This window comes from Meriones unguiculatus, chromosome 19 (genome assembly GCF_030254825.1).
Source record: "Meriones unguiculatus strain TT.TT164.6M chromosome 19, Bangor_MerUng_6.1, whole genome shotgun sequence".
NCBI classification, from domain to species: domain Eukaryota; kingdom Metazoa; phylum Chordata; class Mammalia; order Rodentia; family Muridae; genus Meriones; species Meriones unguiculatus.
The window spans coordinates 11,503,075-11,516,488 of record NC_083366.1 but is presented as its reverse complement, the minus strand read 5'-3'; the positions used below and the strand labels follow the sequence as shown (position 1 = coordinate 11,516,488).

Here is a 13,414-nt window from a genome sequence, read left to right as displayed (position 1 = left end):
TCATTGTAAAGATCTATTTCTTACCCTGAGATTGTGAATTGTTCTTTTATTTAATTGTATGATATTATAATGCCTCTAATTTTCTGAAATACTGACCATTATGAGTATGAGGTAGGTGTACATTAGGTGTTACTACCAAGCAACTTAGAACGAGTAGACCACCACATTCTGGTCTTTAGTTTTAAGTGCACATGTTCGCTTACACATGTATACATGGTATCCACAGGGTGTTGGTTCTAAGACTCCTGAAAATATGGAAGCCCACACGTGCTCAAGTCCCTTTGTAAGAAACTGTATAGAACTTGCATACATCATAGGTATAGCTTGTTACTTTACATCATATTTAGATCACTCACAGTATGTGGTATAATGTGAAATAAAATGCAATAATATATTATTCAGAGAATAATAATAAGAATGGCATGAGTAGAAATGTAGTTATTTTTCTGAATATTTTCATTCTTTATTTGGCAGATTTATATACCAAGACTATATTATATACATGTAAATTATATATATATGTATATATAGTCTCCATCGTCTTTATTTGAAACTCAGAGACATCCTAGTTCTACACACCACTGAGCCATTTCACAAATTGCTAGTTTTTGAGAAAGGACATACCAGGTGATGATTATTTATGAGCAATGATAAAATCAGTCAGTGCCTCAGGGTCTTTTCTGAGACTGACATTCAACCAAGGACCATGTATGGATATAACCTAGAACCTCCACTCAGATGTAGCCTGTGGTAGCTCAGTAACCAATTGGTTTCCCAAAGTGAGGGGAACAAGGACTATTTCTAACAGGAACTCAATGACTGGCTCTTTGGCCTCCCCACCCCTGAAGGGAGGAGCAGTCCTGTTAGGCCACAGAGGAGGGCTTTGCAGCCAGTCCTGAAGATACCTGATAAAACAGGATCAGATGAATGGGGAGGAGGTCCTCCCCTATCAGTGGACTTGGAAAGGGGCACGGTGGAGATGAGGGAGGGAGGGAGGGACTGGGAGGGAATGAGGGATCGGGACATGGCTGGGATACAGAGTTAATAAAATGTAACTGATAAAAATATATATAAAAATAAATAAATAAATAAATAAAATAAAAAAAAAATCAGTCAGTGCCTGAGTGAGTGGGATGTGTGAGTTATCTGGAGGGAAGTGGACAACGTCCTTCAGCAAACTGCTAGCGCTCCTGGTCTCTCTCTCTCTCTCTCTCTCTCTCTCTCTCTCTCTCTCTCTCTCACACACACACACACACACTGTGTGATGTGCTGATTTTCAGGTAGATCTCTCTATTCAGGTCGAACTGAATTGGATGTTTAATTGCAGTGGAGCATGAGGACACATTGCCCCTTGCATGTGTCCTATGGGTAGAGCTCATTGATATTTTATGAAACATTACTGCACACACAGAGCTCCTGAGAAGAAACCAGATAGAGAAGGTAAAATCAAAACCGAAGGAAAAATCAAAGCCAGGTTCTAGAACAGAACACTGGCATCTGGATATTCATCAGCAGAAGCTATTCAAAGTTTGGCTTTGTTTTCTGTTGTTTCCATTTTCTTTGATACTGGTCATACCATACAATGGAGACGTTCACACACCGTACTAAAATTTTAATGATTTCAGTTGTCATGGCATTCCACAGACTGAGAGCTGAACTCATTAAACTTCCAGGATTTCTCTTCGATATGTAAGTCATTGAAAGTTATTTCCTTCTTTCAGTTTTAATTTTTTCTCTTTCTTGAAAGTAGATATTTTCCCTCATGTAACAATCCTGATTATGGTTTCCCTCTGGTCTTCCCAGATCCTCCCCACATCTCTTCCCATCCAGATCTCCACCTCCACCTCCTCCTACTTCTGCCTCTCATTAAAAAACAAACAGGCTACTGTGGGTACTAATAAAATAAAATATAAGATAAAAAGAAAAATACCTAAGCTGTTCTATTTGAACAAAACAAACAGAGGGAAAAGAACCTAAGACAAGATACTCACTCATCCACACATTCAGGGATCCTATGCAAACACTGCCTGGAAGCCCTTATATATATGCAAAGCACTGCAGGGTATAAGGAGAGAAAAATACAATAAAAATAAGATAAAATTATATAAGACATGACATAAGACAAGGAACCCACTGAGATGCTGTTGAGTTCATTTTCAAGTTGGCCATCTACTGTTGGGCAAGCAGCCTACCCTTGAGTAGTTTGTTTCCCTAGTGAGAAACTCTTGGAGGAAGCTAAATTTTTATTTGCAAGTGATTATCAAATGGAGATAGCATCTGGGTTTGGGAGGGGGTCTTGTGTCCATGTCTTCTTTTAGCTCTAGGACCCGAAATGGTGCAGGTACAGGCCCTGTGAAGGCTGCCACAGTCTCTGTGAGTTCACGTGTAATGCTGGTTTGAAGAGCTTTGTTTTCTAGGTGTCCTTCATACCCTCTAGTTGTTACATTCTTTCTGCCTCTTCTCCCTCAGGGTTTCTTGAGCCTTGAGGGGAGGAATTTGATGGAGATATCCCATTTGGGGCTGAGTGTTCTGAGGTCTCTCGCTCTGCATACTGTCTGTCTCTAGGTCTCTGTTTTTGTTCCCATCTGCTGCAGTCTGATGATAACTGAGGAAGGCACTGATCTATGAGTATAGCGCAATGTCAGTAAGAGTAATTTTATTTATCGTTTTCATTATTATTATTATTATTATTATTCAGAATAGTAGTATTTGGTTTTACCCTGGGTCTATCACTTGGCTATGTAGTCTCAAGTTCTTGGTCACTCACTCAGTGTCAGGTATGTGTCCCATCACATGGACTGGGCCTTCAGTCAAATAAGATATTGAATGGTTACTCCCACAGCTTTGTGCCATCACTGCCCTACCGTATCTTGCAGGCCAGGCACCACTGTAGTGAAAGGGTTTGTAGTTGGCTTGGTGTTTATGTTCCTCTTTTGATAGCACGAAGAGTACCTTCCTGCACCAAAGACGCCTGCATACAGGGATGTGCTCTTCACATAGGCACCAGCTCCACTTCTCCATGTTCAGGGAGCTGTACAGGTGATGGCTTCAACAATGAAAGCCTTGTCATCGGTTTGTAGAAAACATGCTATAGTCGTGGCAACAGCCTGGGTTCCTTGGGGTCCCCATGGGACCCCTTTGGCTAACAACCGAATTAGATGTAACCTAATCCCAGTACTGGAAGCTTCACTTGGTGACAAGAAATGTCTGGTTGGGGGCTGTGTCTCTCTCATTGTTTGGTGATTTCATTTTGCTCATCTTCATATACGTATATATTTTAGGAAACTTCCACTGGATTAGGTCTTTATACTATCCTTCAAATGGCCCTTAATATTAGATGTCCTTCATTCCCTTCTAATCTCCCCCTTTCTGCTTGATACTTCTGTTCTAGTCACCCACATCCATCCATAGCCATCTATTTCCCTGTACTAGGGAGATCTATCTGCCCCCCACCCCCCACCCCCCACCCCATACCAGTACCTTACTCTATGTCTAAACTCCATGGTAGTACAGATTATAGCTTGGTTATCTTTGATTTAACAGATAATTTCTACATACAGTGAATACACACTATATTTGCTTTTCTGGGTCTGGGTTACCTCACTCAGAATTATTTTTTCTAGTTCCATCTATTTACCAGTCAGTTTCGTGATTTCATTTTTTTTTAAATGTCTGAGTGATAGTCTGTTGTGTAAATGGTGGAAACATACCTCATTTTTCTTTATCCATTCTTCTGTTGAGGGACATCAATATTGTTTCCACTTTCTGGTGATTAGGAATAAAGCAACAATGCACACATGGTTGAGCAAGTGTCTCTATGGTAGGATAAAGCATCCTTTGGGTGAATGTCTGAGAGTGGTTGTATTAGTCAGTGTTCTCTAGAGAAGAAGTGCTCAACCTGTGGGTTGCAACCCTTTTGGCAAACCCTTTTGTCCTCAAAAATATTTGCATTATAATTCATAACAGCAGCAAAATTACAGTTATGAAGTAGCTATGAAAATAATTTTGTGGTTGGGGGTCATCACAACATGAGGACCTGTATTAAAGGGTCTCAGCATTAAGAAAGTTGAGAACCATATAGAGTAACAGACCTTACAGAATAAGGAATCTCTAAATACAGAAAGGAGATTTATTAGGATGACTTATGGGCTGCAGTCCAAATAATCCAGCAGTGGCTTATCCACTGGAATTGGAAAGTTCAAGAATCCAGTAGGTACTCCGTGCACAAGGCTGGATGTCTCAGGCTGTTTTTAATATATTTTGGAATCATGAAGAAGTAGGCTCTAATGCCAGCGAAGGCATGGACTTTCTAGCAAGGCAAGGGCAGTCAGGCAAAGAACAAAAGCTTTATTCTTCCGTATATTTATATAGGCTTTCAGTGGAAGGTGTGGCCCAGTTTAAAGGTAGATCTTTTCTCCTCAAGATCAGATTAAAGGTGTGTCTTCCTGCTTCAAAGGTACAGATAAGAAATAGATTTCCCTACTTCAAATTAAACAAAGATCTCTGAGACATGTGCCCTCCATTTTTGGGTTTTAATTACAGATGTAGTCAAGTTGACAACCAAGAATAGCCATCACATGTCTACCTCTTGTCAACCTGACACGTAATTGTGTCTTCTGATGTTGTGATTAATTTCCAAATGAAAGCAATAACCAGGTCATCACAATGCCTAAGCACATATAACATTCCACACACAATCACAAACACATTATATACTTAACCAGGTTATAATTATATCCAACATGCTATAACTATCCCGTATACAGCTACAAACGTGTTATAAATTTATAACAGGTGGCAGTGTTCCTTGAGGGACATTCTTTTAGTATCTCAAATTTAAATATGGTAACCATTAATATTCTCTTAATTGATGTTTCATAACATGATAAAGAAATTGAGGAAAACATACATCTCTGCAAATACATTCTTAACAGAACATGACAGGAACACTTATGTCAACTATATTTCTCATTTCCGTAACTGACCACAAGTCCTTAGCTGGCATTTATAACTGCCTTCCTCTATTACCACTTCTATATTTCCTCTATCCTTGACCAGAACTTCAGCAGGTTTTGGCTCTTTTTCTGGAGAAGTGACCTATACCTTCATTCCTGACGAGGCCATGACCTTTGTCATCCTGCTTGGATTAGGCTGTGTAGTTTCCCAGCCTTTAAGTTTCCCCTGTGCCTTTAATCACAGGACACGGTAGCACCAAGAGACATCCCAAAGTCTCTTCTGTACTCCAAACATAATTTTTTATTGCCTAGATTGTTGAGGAGAAATCCAATTTCTCCATGTTAATCTGGATCAATCACCCTAACAATGTTATTCCCTTCTTAGCCTGTTGGTTTAAGGGCATTAGAAGCCCAAAGCAGCCAAGGGACACCTGAGCTTCCAGTTCAATGACATTTGTTGTAGCTCCTGGCAGGAGTCCTTCCCACCCTGGAAACCAAACTTCTAGGCCAGCTGAATTTAAGGTCATGGGATCAGGGAGAAAACTTTTTCATACTGGGCCACAGGGATGATAGTGGGTGGAAAGATTTCCTTTTCATCCCTTGGTTCCTGAACCTGTAGATGCTGGCTGTGGGAGAAACTGTACCATATACTGGGTGTAGTGCTCCTTTTAAAAACTCTACTTTATTTGGGGTGTTTAGGCCTCTACCTTCCTTCCAGCCTCCTAACCCTACATAGGAGGGAGAAGGTTAGGGGAAAGGGAGCACAGACCCCCTTTACTTCTCCCAGCTGTTTAGGGTGGAAGGGTCTTTGGGGATATACCAATCTTGGTCAACGACAAACAGAGCCAGCAGTCTGCTCCAAACTGCTGCACCCCAAAGCGTTTCTTTCTGTTTGTCTGCTCCAAACCACCACACCATCCGTCTCTGGTCTCTTCAAACTGCCACACACCACATGCTAATGCTGCAAACCACACCTTCTCTTTCTCAGTTCTCATGTTTATACTCCAGATACCTAGCCTCTGTCTCTGCTGCCTGGGGCAGGATGTTAACAGCTGGCAAAAGCCACGCTGTGCATTAGACAATTAACAGCTGTGGACAAACTATAGCCCAACCAAAATCCAACACTTGGGATTAAAATAAAAACATATTTACATAACATAATTTTAGTTTTTAAAGAAACTAAAACTTCCATTACAACTGTGAGCTGATTCAAAGTGCCTCCTGAAGAACCTCATCCCAGCCCTCCAGGCTGCTGCCACCTAATTGATGCAGTAACTGTGTCTTCAAAAGGCCATTCCATCTTTCTGTCAGGCCAGCTGCTTCAGGACGATGGGAAATATGGTAAGACCAGGGGACTCCGTGGTTGTGGGCTCACTGTCATACTTCACTGCTATGAAGTGAGTTCCTGGGTCAGAAGCAATGGAACTCCATAGACTATTGTGATGGTGGTAAGGCATTCTGTAAGGCCACAGGTGGTAGTTTTAGCAGAAGCATTATATGCAGAAAAGGCAAATCCATAACCAGAATAAGTATTTACTCCAGTAAGGAGACAGTGGTATCCTTTTCATGGAGGAAATGGACCAATGTCAGCCTGCCACCAGGTCTCTGGCTTGTCAACCTGGGGAATGGGACAGCCATATCTGGGGCTCAGTGTTAGGTTCTGCTGTTGGCAGTTCTGGCACTCAGCAACAGCTCTATCCAAGTCAGCGTTGGTGAATGGAAGCCCATGTTGTCAAGCGCCTGTGTAACCACCATCTCTGCCACCATGACCACTTTGTTTATGGGGCCAACGAGCAATGGCAGGAATAGCTGGGGTAACAGGCTGATTGCCTAAAGACTGGGTGGTCGTTTCTACTTGACTATTGAACTCCTCTTCAGCTGAAGTCATCTTTTAATGAGCATTTACATGAGACACAAGTATTTTTATGCCCTTTGCCCATTTGAAGAGCTCTATCCAAAATACGTCTTCCCCAAGATATCTTTCTCACCAATTTTTCTGGCACGTTCTTTCCAAGTCCCTGACCATTCAGCTAATCCATTGGCTACAGCTCATGAATCACCGAGCAATTACATACCTGCCCATTTAGCCTTCCAACCAAAATGTGTGATCATGTGTACTACCTGAAGTTCTGCCCACTGGGAAGGTTTTTCTTTACTGGTGTCTTTTAAGGTTGGCCCAGAAAAGGGATGTAATGATGCAGCTATCCACTTCTGGATGGTGCCTGCGTAAAGTGCAGAATGATCAGTAAACCAGGCCTTGGTCTTCTCTTATTCAGTCAACAGATCATAGGGAACACCCCACAAGGCTATCGATGCATACTTGGCTGCAAACAGCATTGTAACTTGCTTGTGCCTTCAGAAACTGCTTGGACCCAATCATGTATATGCCACATTCATTTAATAACAGATTCCTGCTGTGCACATCCTGCTTTATGACTTAGTGGGTCAGATAACACCCATTCACGATGGGCAGCTTGTGCTTAGTTAGTAGCCCATTATCAACATTCAGTTTCCACTAAGGCCAAGAAGAGGTCTTTTAAAGGGAGAATGGTTATTTGCAGATGATGGTAGAACCTTGCTCCAATATCCCAAAGCTGGATTGAGGTAGATCAATTCCCGTTTTAACTGAGGTAGCCACACACTGATCTCCACAGTGGCTATACAAGCTGCAGTTGCACCAGCAATGGATGTGTTTTCCCTTTCCCTCCTTGTCAACATTAGCTGTCATTGCCATTTTGACAGGTGTAAGATGAAATCTCAAAAGTATTTTTGATTTGCATTTCCCTGATGCCTACAAATGTTGAGCATTTCTTTATGTGTTTCTCAGGTGTTTGAGTTTCCTTTACTGAGAATTCTCTGTTTAGATCTGTACTCTGTTTTTAATTGGGTTATTTTTTTTTTGATAGCTAGTGTTTTGAGTTCCTTATATATATATATATATTTATTTTTAATTTTTTATAATTTATTATAATTTATTCAATTTGTATTCCAGCTGTGGCCCCCTCTCTCATCTCTTCCCAATCTCACCCTCCCTTTCCCTTCTCCCTCTATGCCCCTCCCCTAGTCCACTGATAGAGGAGGTTCTCCTCTCCTTCTATCTGACCCTAGCCTATCAGGACTCATCAGGAGCAGTTACATTGTTTTCCTCTGTGGCCTGACAAGGCTGCACCACCACCCGTGCCCCCCCCCGCACCCAGTGATGATCACAAAGCCTGCCACTGAGTTCATGCCAGAGAAAGTCCCTGCTTCCTTATCTAGGTACCCCACTTGGAGACTGAATCTATGGGCTACATCTGAGCCAGGGTACAGCCAAACTTTGGGCAGAGTGTAGGGAATCTTATGAAAGCAGGGGGAGAAAGAAAGACCTGGAGGGACAGGATCTCCAAAAGAAGACCAACAGAGCCTAAAAACGGAGCCCTGGGGGCCCTGCAGAGACTGATACCCCAATCAAAGACAATGCATGTAGAGAATCTTTACATATTTTTCATGTTAGTCACTTACCAGATGTGTAGTTGGTAAAACATTTCCCATTCTATAGGCTGCCACTTTATACAAATGATGCTCTTTTTTGGGGGGGGGGAATAATTTTTTTTATTATAGAAAGAATGCTTCCCTGACTGGGAATCGAACCCGGGCCGTGGTGGTGAGAGTGATGAATCCTAAACACTAGATCACTAGGGAAGAGATCAAATGATGCTCTTTTCTTGTGCATAAGCTTTTAATATTTATGAAGTGCCATTTGTTAATTGTTGATCTTAGTGCCTGTGTTAATGCTGTTCTGTTTAAACTATCTATTTCTGTGCAATCTATTTCTGGCTTCTTTATAAAAACAACAACAACAAAAAACAAAAAAAACAAAAACAGGTGTCTGTGGGTATGCAGATTTATGTATGAATTTTATTTTATTGATCAGCGTATCTGTTTTTGTGACAATACCATGCTGTTTTATTAATATGACTCTGTAGTACAACTTGAAATCTGGGACTGTGATACCTTCTATAGGTCTTTTATTATTCAGGATTTTTTTAGCTTTCCTGTGTGTATGTGTGTGTACGTGTGTGTATGTGTGTTGGTTTTTGATGAGGATTGCACTGAATCTATAGATTGCTTTTGGTAAGATTGCCATTTTTACTGTATTAATCCAACCAATTCATGTGCATGGGAGATCTTCTGTTATCTTTTTCAGTTTCTTAAGGATTTTATCAAAGAAGTCTTTTGCTTGCCTGATTAGAATTGCTTACAATATTTTATATTATTTGAGGCTATTGTGTTGTATCCCAGATTTCTTTTTTTTATTTTTTATATTTTTCTTTATTAATTACACTTTATTCACTTTGCATCCCCCCCCCGTAGTTCCCTCCCTCCTCCTGTCCCAATCCCTTCCTTCCTCCACCCTCTGCATGCATGCCCCTCCCCAAGTCCACTGATAGGGGAGGACTTCTTTTCCTTCCTTCTGATCCTAGTGAATTAGGTCTCATCAGGAGTGGCTTCATTGTCTTCTGTGGCCTGGTAATGCTGCTTCCCCCTCAGGGGAAGGTAATTAAAGAGCAGGGCAATCAGTTCATGTCAGAGACAGTCCCTGTTCCTATTACAATGGAACCCACTTGGTTACTGAACTGCCATGGGCTACATCTGAGCAGGGGTCTTAGGTTATCTACATGCATGGTTCTTAGTTGTAGTATTAGTCTCAGGAAAGACCCCTGTGCTTAGATTTTTTTGGTTCTGTTGCTCTCCTGTGGAGTTCCTGTCCTCTCCAGATCTTACTGTTTCCCATTTGTCCTTTCTATACAGGAGAGCTACTGATTTTTCTGAGTTACTTTTATGTACAGTTAAATATATATACTTTGTTGAAAATGTTCATCAGCTATAAGAGTTTCCCATTGGAATTTTTAGGGTCACTTATGTATACTATCATACCATTTGCAAAGAAAAATCTTTGACTTTTTCCCTTCCAATTTGTATTTCCTTGATCTCCTTAAATCATCTTATTGCTGTAGCTAAGACTTCAAGCACTATATTGCATCTGAATGGAGTGTGGACAGCCTTGTCTTGTTTCTGATTTTAGTGGAATTGCTTTGAATTTTATTCCATTTAAGTATATCTTGTCAGTGGGCTTGCTGTAAACTACCTTTATTATATTTAGGTATGTTCATTGTACCCCTAATCTCTCCAGGACTTTTTATCATGAAAGGGTATTGAATTTTGTCAAAGGCCTTCTCTGTATCTAATGAGATGATTTTGTGATTTTTTTCTTTCAGTTTGTTTATAAAGTGGGCTGTATTTATTGGCTTACATATGTTAAGCCATCTGTGGATCTCTGGGAGGAAGCCTACTTGATCATGGTGGATAATCTTTTTTATGCATTCTTGGATTGGTTTTGAACATACTTTATTGAGAATATTCACATTTATGTTGATAAGGAATATTAATCTGTAATTCTCTTCCTTTGTTGGGTCTTTAAGTCAGTGGTCCTTAACCTTCTTAATGTTAGGACCCTTTTAAGTTCCTCATGTTGTGGTGGCCCTCAACCATAAAATTATTTCATTACTGCTTCATAACTTTAACTTTGTTACTTTCTGAATTGTAATGTGAATATGTGATATACAGGATACCTGACATGACCCCCAAAGGGGTCACAACCACAGATTGAAAACCTCTGCTTTAAGTGGTTTTATTATAGGGATAACTGTGGCCTCTTATAATTAATTAACAATCTCCTTATGTTTCTATTTTATGGAATAATTTGAAGAGTATTGGCATGAACTCTTCTTTGAAAGTCTGGTAAAATTCTGTGTTAAAACCATATGATCCTGGGTTTTATATAGATTTCTTTACTTTTTTTTAAATTTCCTCTTTAAGGACCTCTATCATATTCATAAGAGCTATGTTAAGGTCTTTGTCTTGTGTTTCAGCTATATGGCAGTTTTTAGGACCTTTTGCAGTTGGGTTACTGGCCTCTAGTAGAGACATACTCTCCTGGTTGTTACTGATTGCATTTTTATGATGGCTTCGAGACATCTGAGCTTGGAAGACTGTATTCTAGGTGCTAATAACTGGTCTTGCTTTGTTGTGTGGATGCTCTATCCCAGCCCCATGGTTTCTGTTGCCCTTTCTGGCTCTTAGGATGTAGTGGCTATGTGTTGCCTGGCAGGATTTTTTTCTGGTACTCTGATAGGTATGGTCACTGGGGGGTTCTACATAAAATGTGTAATTAGGAACTAACACATAGGGATGGGTATGGGCTAGGAGGGATCCGCATGAGAGAAGAAAGCAGGCTGTTCTGCCCCTGGGAATGAGGGCAGGTAGTAAGTGAGGAGAGACCACAACAGATAGTATGCTAGGGAGCTAGAGATGAGAGTGGAGACTTGGATATGAAGGAGAGGAGGAAAGATGAAGATCTGAAGCTTGCCTACCTACTTCTCTGTCAGACTTGGCTGGTGGGTTTCCAGAGAAAGCCTGCTGGAGTTTGGGGCTGGAATAAGAGGATGAGTGGAGAAGAAGGTTCGAGGAGAAGCTCTGAGTTATCAGCTGAAGATGGGGACAGAGGTGAGGGACAGCCGATGGTCTGCTACAGAGATGGGGTGAAACTACAAGAGTAGGGCATCAGAGTTGGTGACAAGGATAAGCAGTAAGGCTGGAGTGGCCTATGGGTTCTCAGAGAATGCCTGCTGGGTTTGAGGACTGGGATAAAGTGGTAAATGGGGAGAGGTTGGAAGAGAAGATCTGTGTTCAGCGGGAGACAGGACAGGGAGGGAGGTGAGGCTGCAGCAGAAGGTCTACTACAGAGCTGGGGATGCAAAAGGGAGATTGACCTTTGGGAAGAGGAGGAAAGTAAAGATCTGCAGTTAGCCTACTGGCTTCCCCAGCTGGAGTAGCCTGTGGGTTCTTAGTAGTGCCTGCTGGATTGGGGGCTGTGATAAAGTAGTAAGTGGGGGAGGGAAATTTGGAATGGAAGACCTGTGGGATCAATGGGAGATGGAAACAGAGGTGGGAGACTGAGGCCACAAATGTTCTGCTACAAACTGGGGATAAGACTGGGGGACTGGACTTGGAGGAGTACTGTTAGCCTACCTGCTTCCCTGGTCTGAGCCTTTCTTTGCTTCTTTCTCTGTTTCTTTCTCTTCTTTTTAGGTTCTTGGTTTGCATAAGCAGGAAGCAGAGCTTGGGCATTCTCATGAAAGCCAAGGTCTTATTTGGAAGCTGTTGGGACTACTTGGAGGCATCCATGGATTTTTCTTGATAGAAAAATGTTTTATCCTTCTTGTATCACCAAATGCCAAGGTATATGTCTTCTTTGTCCTTTGTTTTGAGGCCTCATTATATGTATCTTGATTTCAGAAATACTTGTCTAAATGCAACAGTAAGCAGTATGTGGAAGTGCATGCCTTTCATCCCAGGTACTGGACAGGCTAGCAAGAGGATCACAACTTCAAGGCCAACCTGGGCTATGGAGGAAACTCTTAAACACGAATTAATTAGAGTACTTGCCTAACTTGCATAAAACCCTGAGGATTTGATCCCCAGTACTGTGGTAGCACATGACTATAACCCCAGCATCTGGGGAGTGGAGCATCCTCATGTATATAGAGAGTTCAATGACACCCTAGGCTATCTCTAACTGACTAAATTAATTTAATTTATAGTTAACTTGTAGTTAAAAAATTAAAGGACTAGTGATCAGCTTGGTGGCAGAGCATTTGCCTCTATGTGCAAGAACCTGTGTTCGATCCCCAGTACTAGGAAAAAAGTAGTGACATCTTCACAGAGTCATCTGTGTGAGGGAAGGCGTGGTCATTTCAGCAAGAAGCAGCTCATTCTGACTAACATGTTCTTAACTGTAGTCGTTAATGTTTTTTAAAAGCTCATCAGTGGGCAATTAATATTCTTGTTGCAATTTTCTGTTTACCTTCATGATTAGTTTAAAAAGTAAATCATTTTGGGTTTGGGGAGTGAGGGGGCCTAAAATCTACAAAGTATTCCTCTGACCACCACACAAGTTCTGTATCTCATGCATAAGTGAGGCACATTTAGGAATAATAATGTTTATTATTTATTATTTATATAAATAATAAAATAATAATGTTTATTATTTATTATTTAGGAATGATAATAATTAATAACAATTAATAATGCATTTTAAGGTCCATGTTACTGGATGCACTAAAAGGAGTACAGATGTTCAAATGTTCACAAATGTTTCGTTAAATAATGTAGTTAGGGAGATATTATCTTAGTAGTTCCAGGGTACAATACAATTTGATAATCATTTCCTTCCTATATCATAGAGAATTACAAATAAAATTTTGTAGAACTGTAATTTTAGTAAATAAAGTGATAATCTTAACTACTTCCATTTCAGCTTCTTTCAATCACAGCTAGAATTTCTGAAATCACATTGTTAATGCATGCTGAGTATGTGCAATGCTCTTCCAAGATTTTTAAATACATATTCGTCACTA

General features: G+C 40.7%; 1 protein-coding gene across 7 annotated transcripts in view; it reads left to right on the top strand.

Annotated features, from left to right (window-relative positions):
- Positions 1-13,414, top strand: part of Slc39a12 (solute carrier family 39 member 12) — a 102,787-nt gene that overhangs the window by 42,192 nt on the left and 47,181 nt on the right. For all 7 annotated transcript variants that reach the window (XM_060372277.1, XM_060372281.1, XM_060372279.1 and 4 more), the window contains exon 8: positions 12,087-12,236. In XM_060372277.1, coding sequence (XP_060228260.1) covers positions 12,087-12,236 — 150 coding nt within the window. The remainder of the gene's footprint in view (positions 1-12,086; positions 12,237-13,414) is intronic.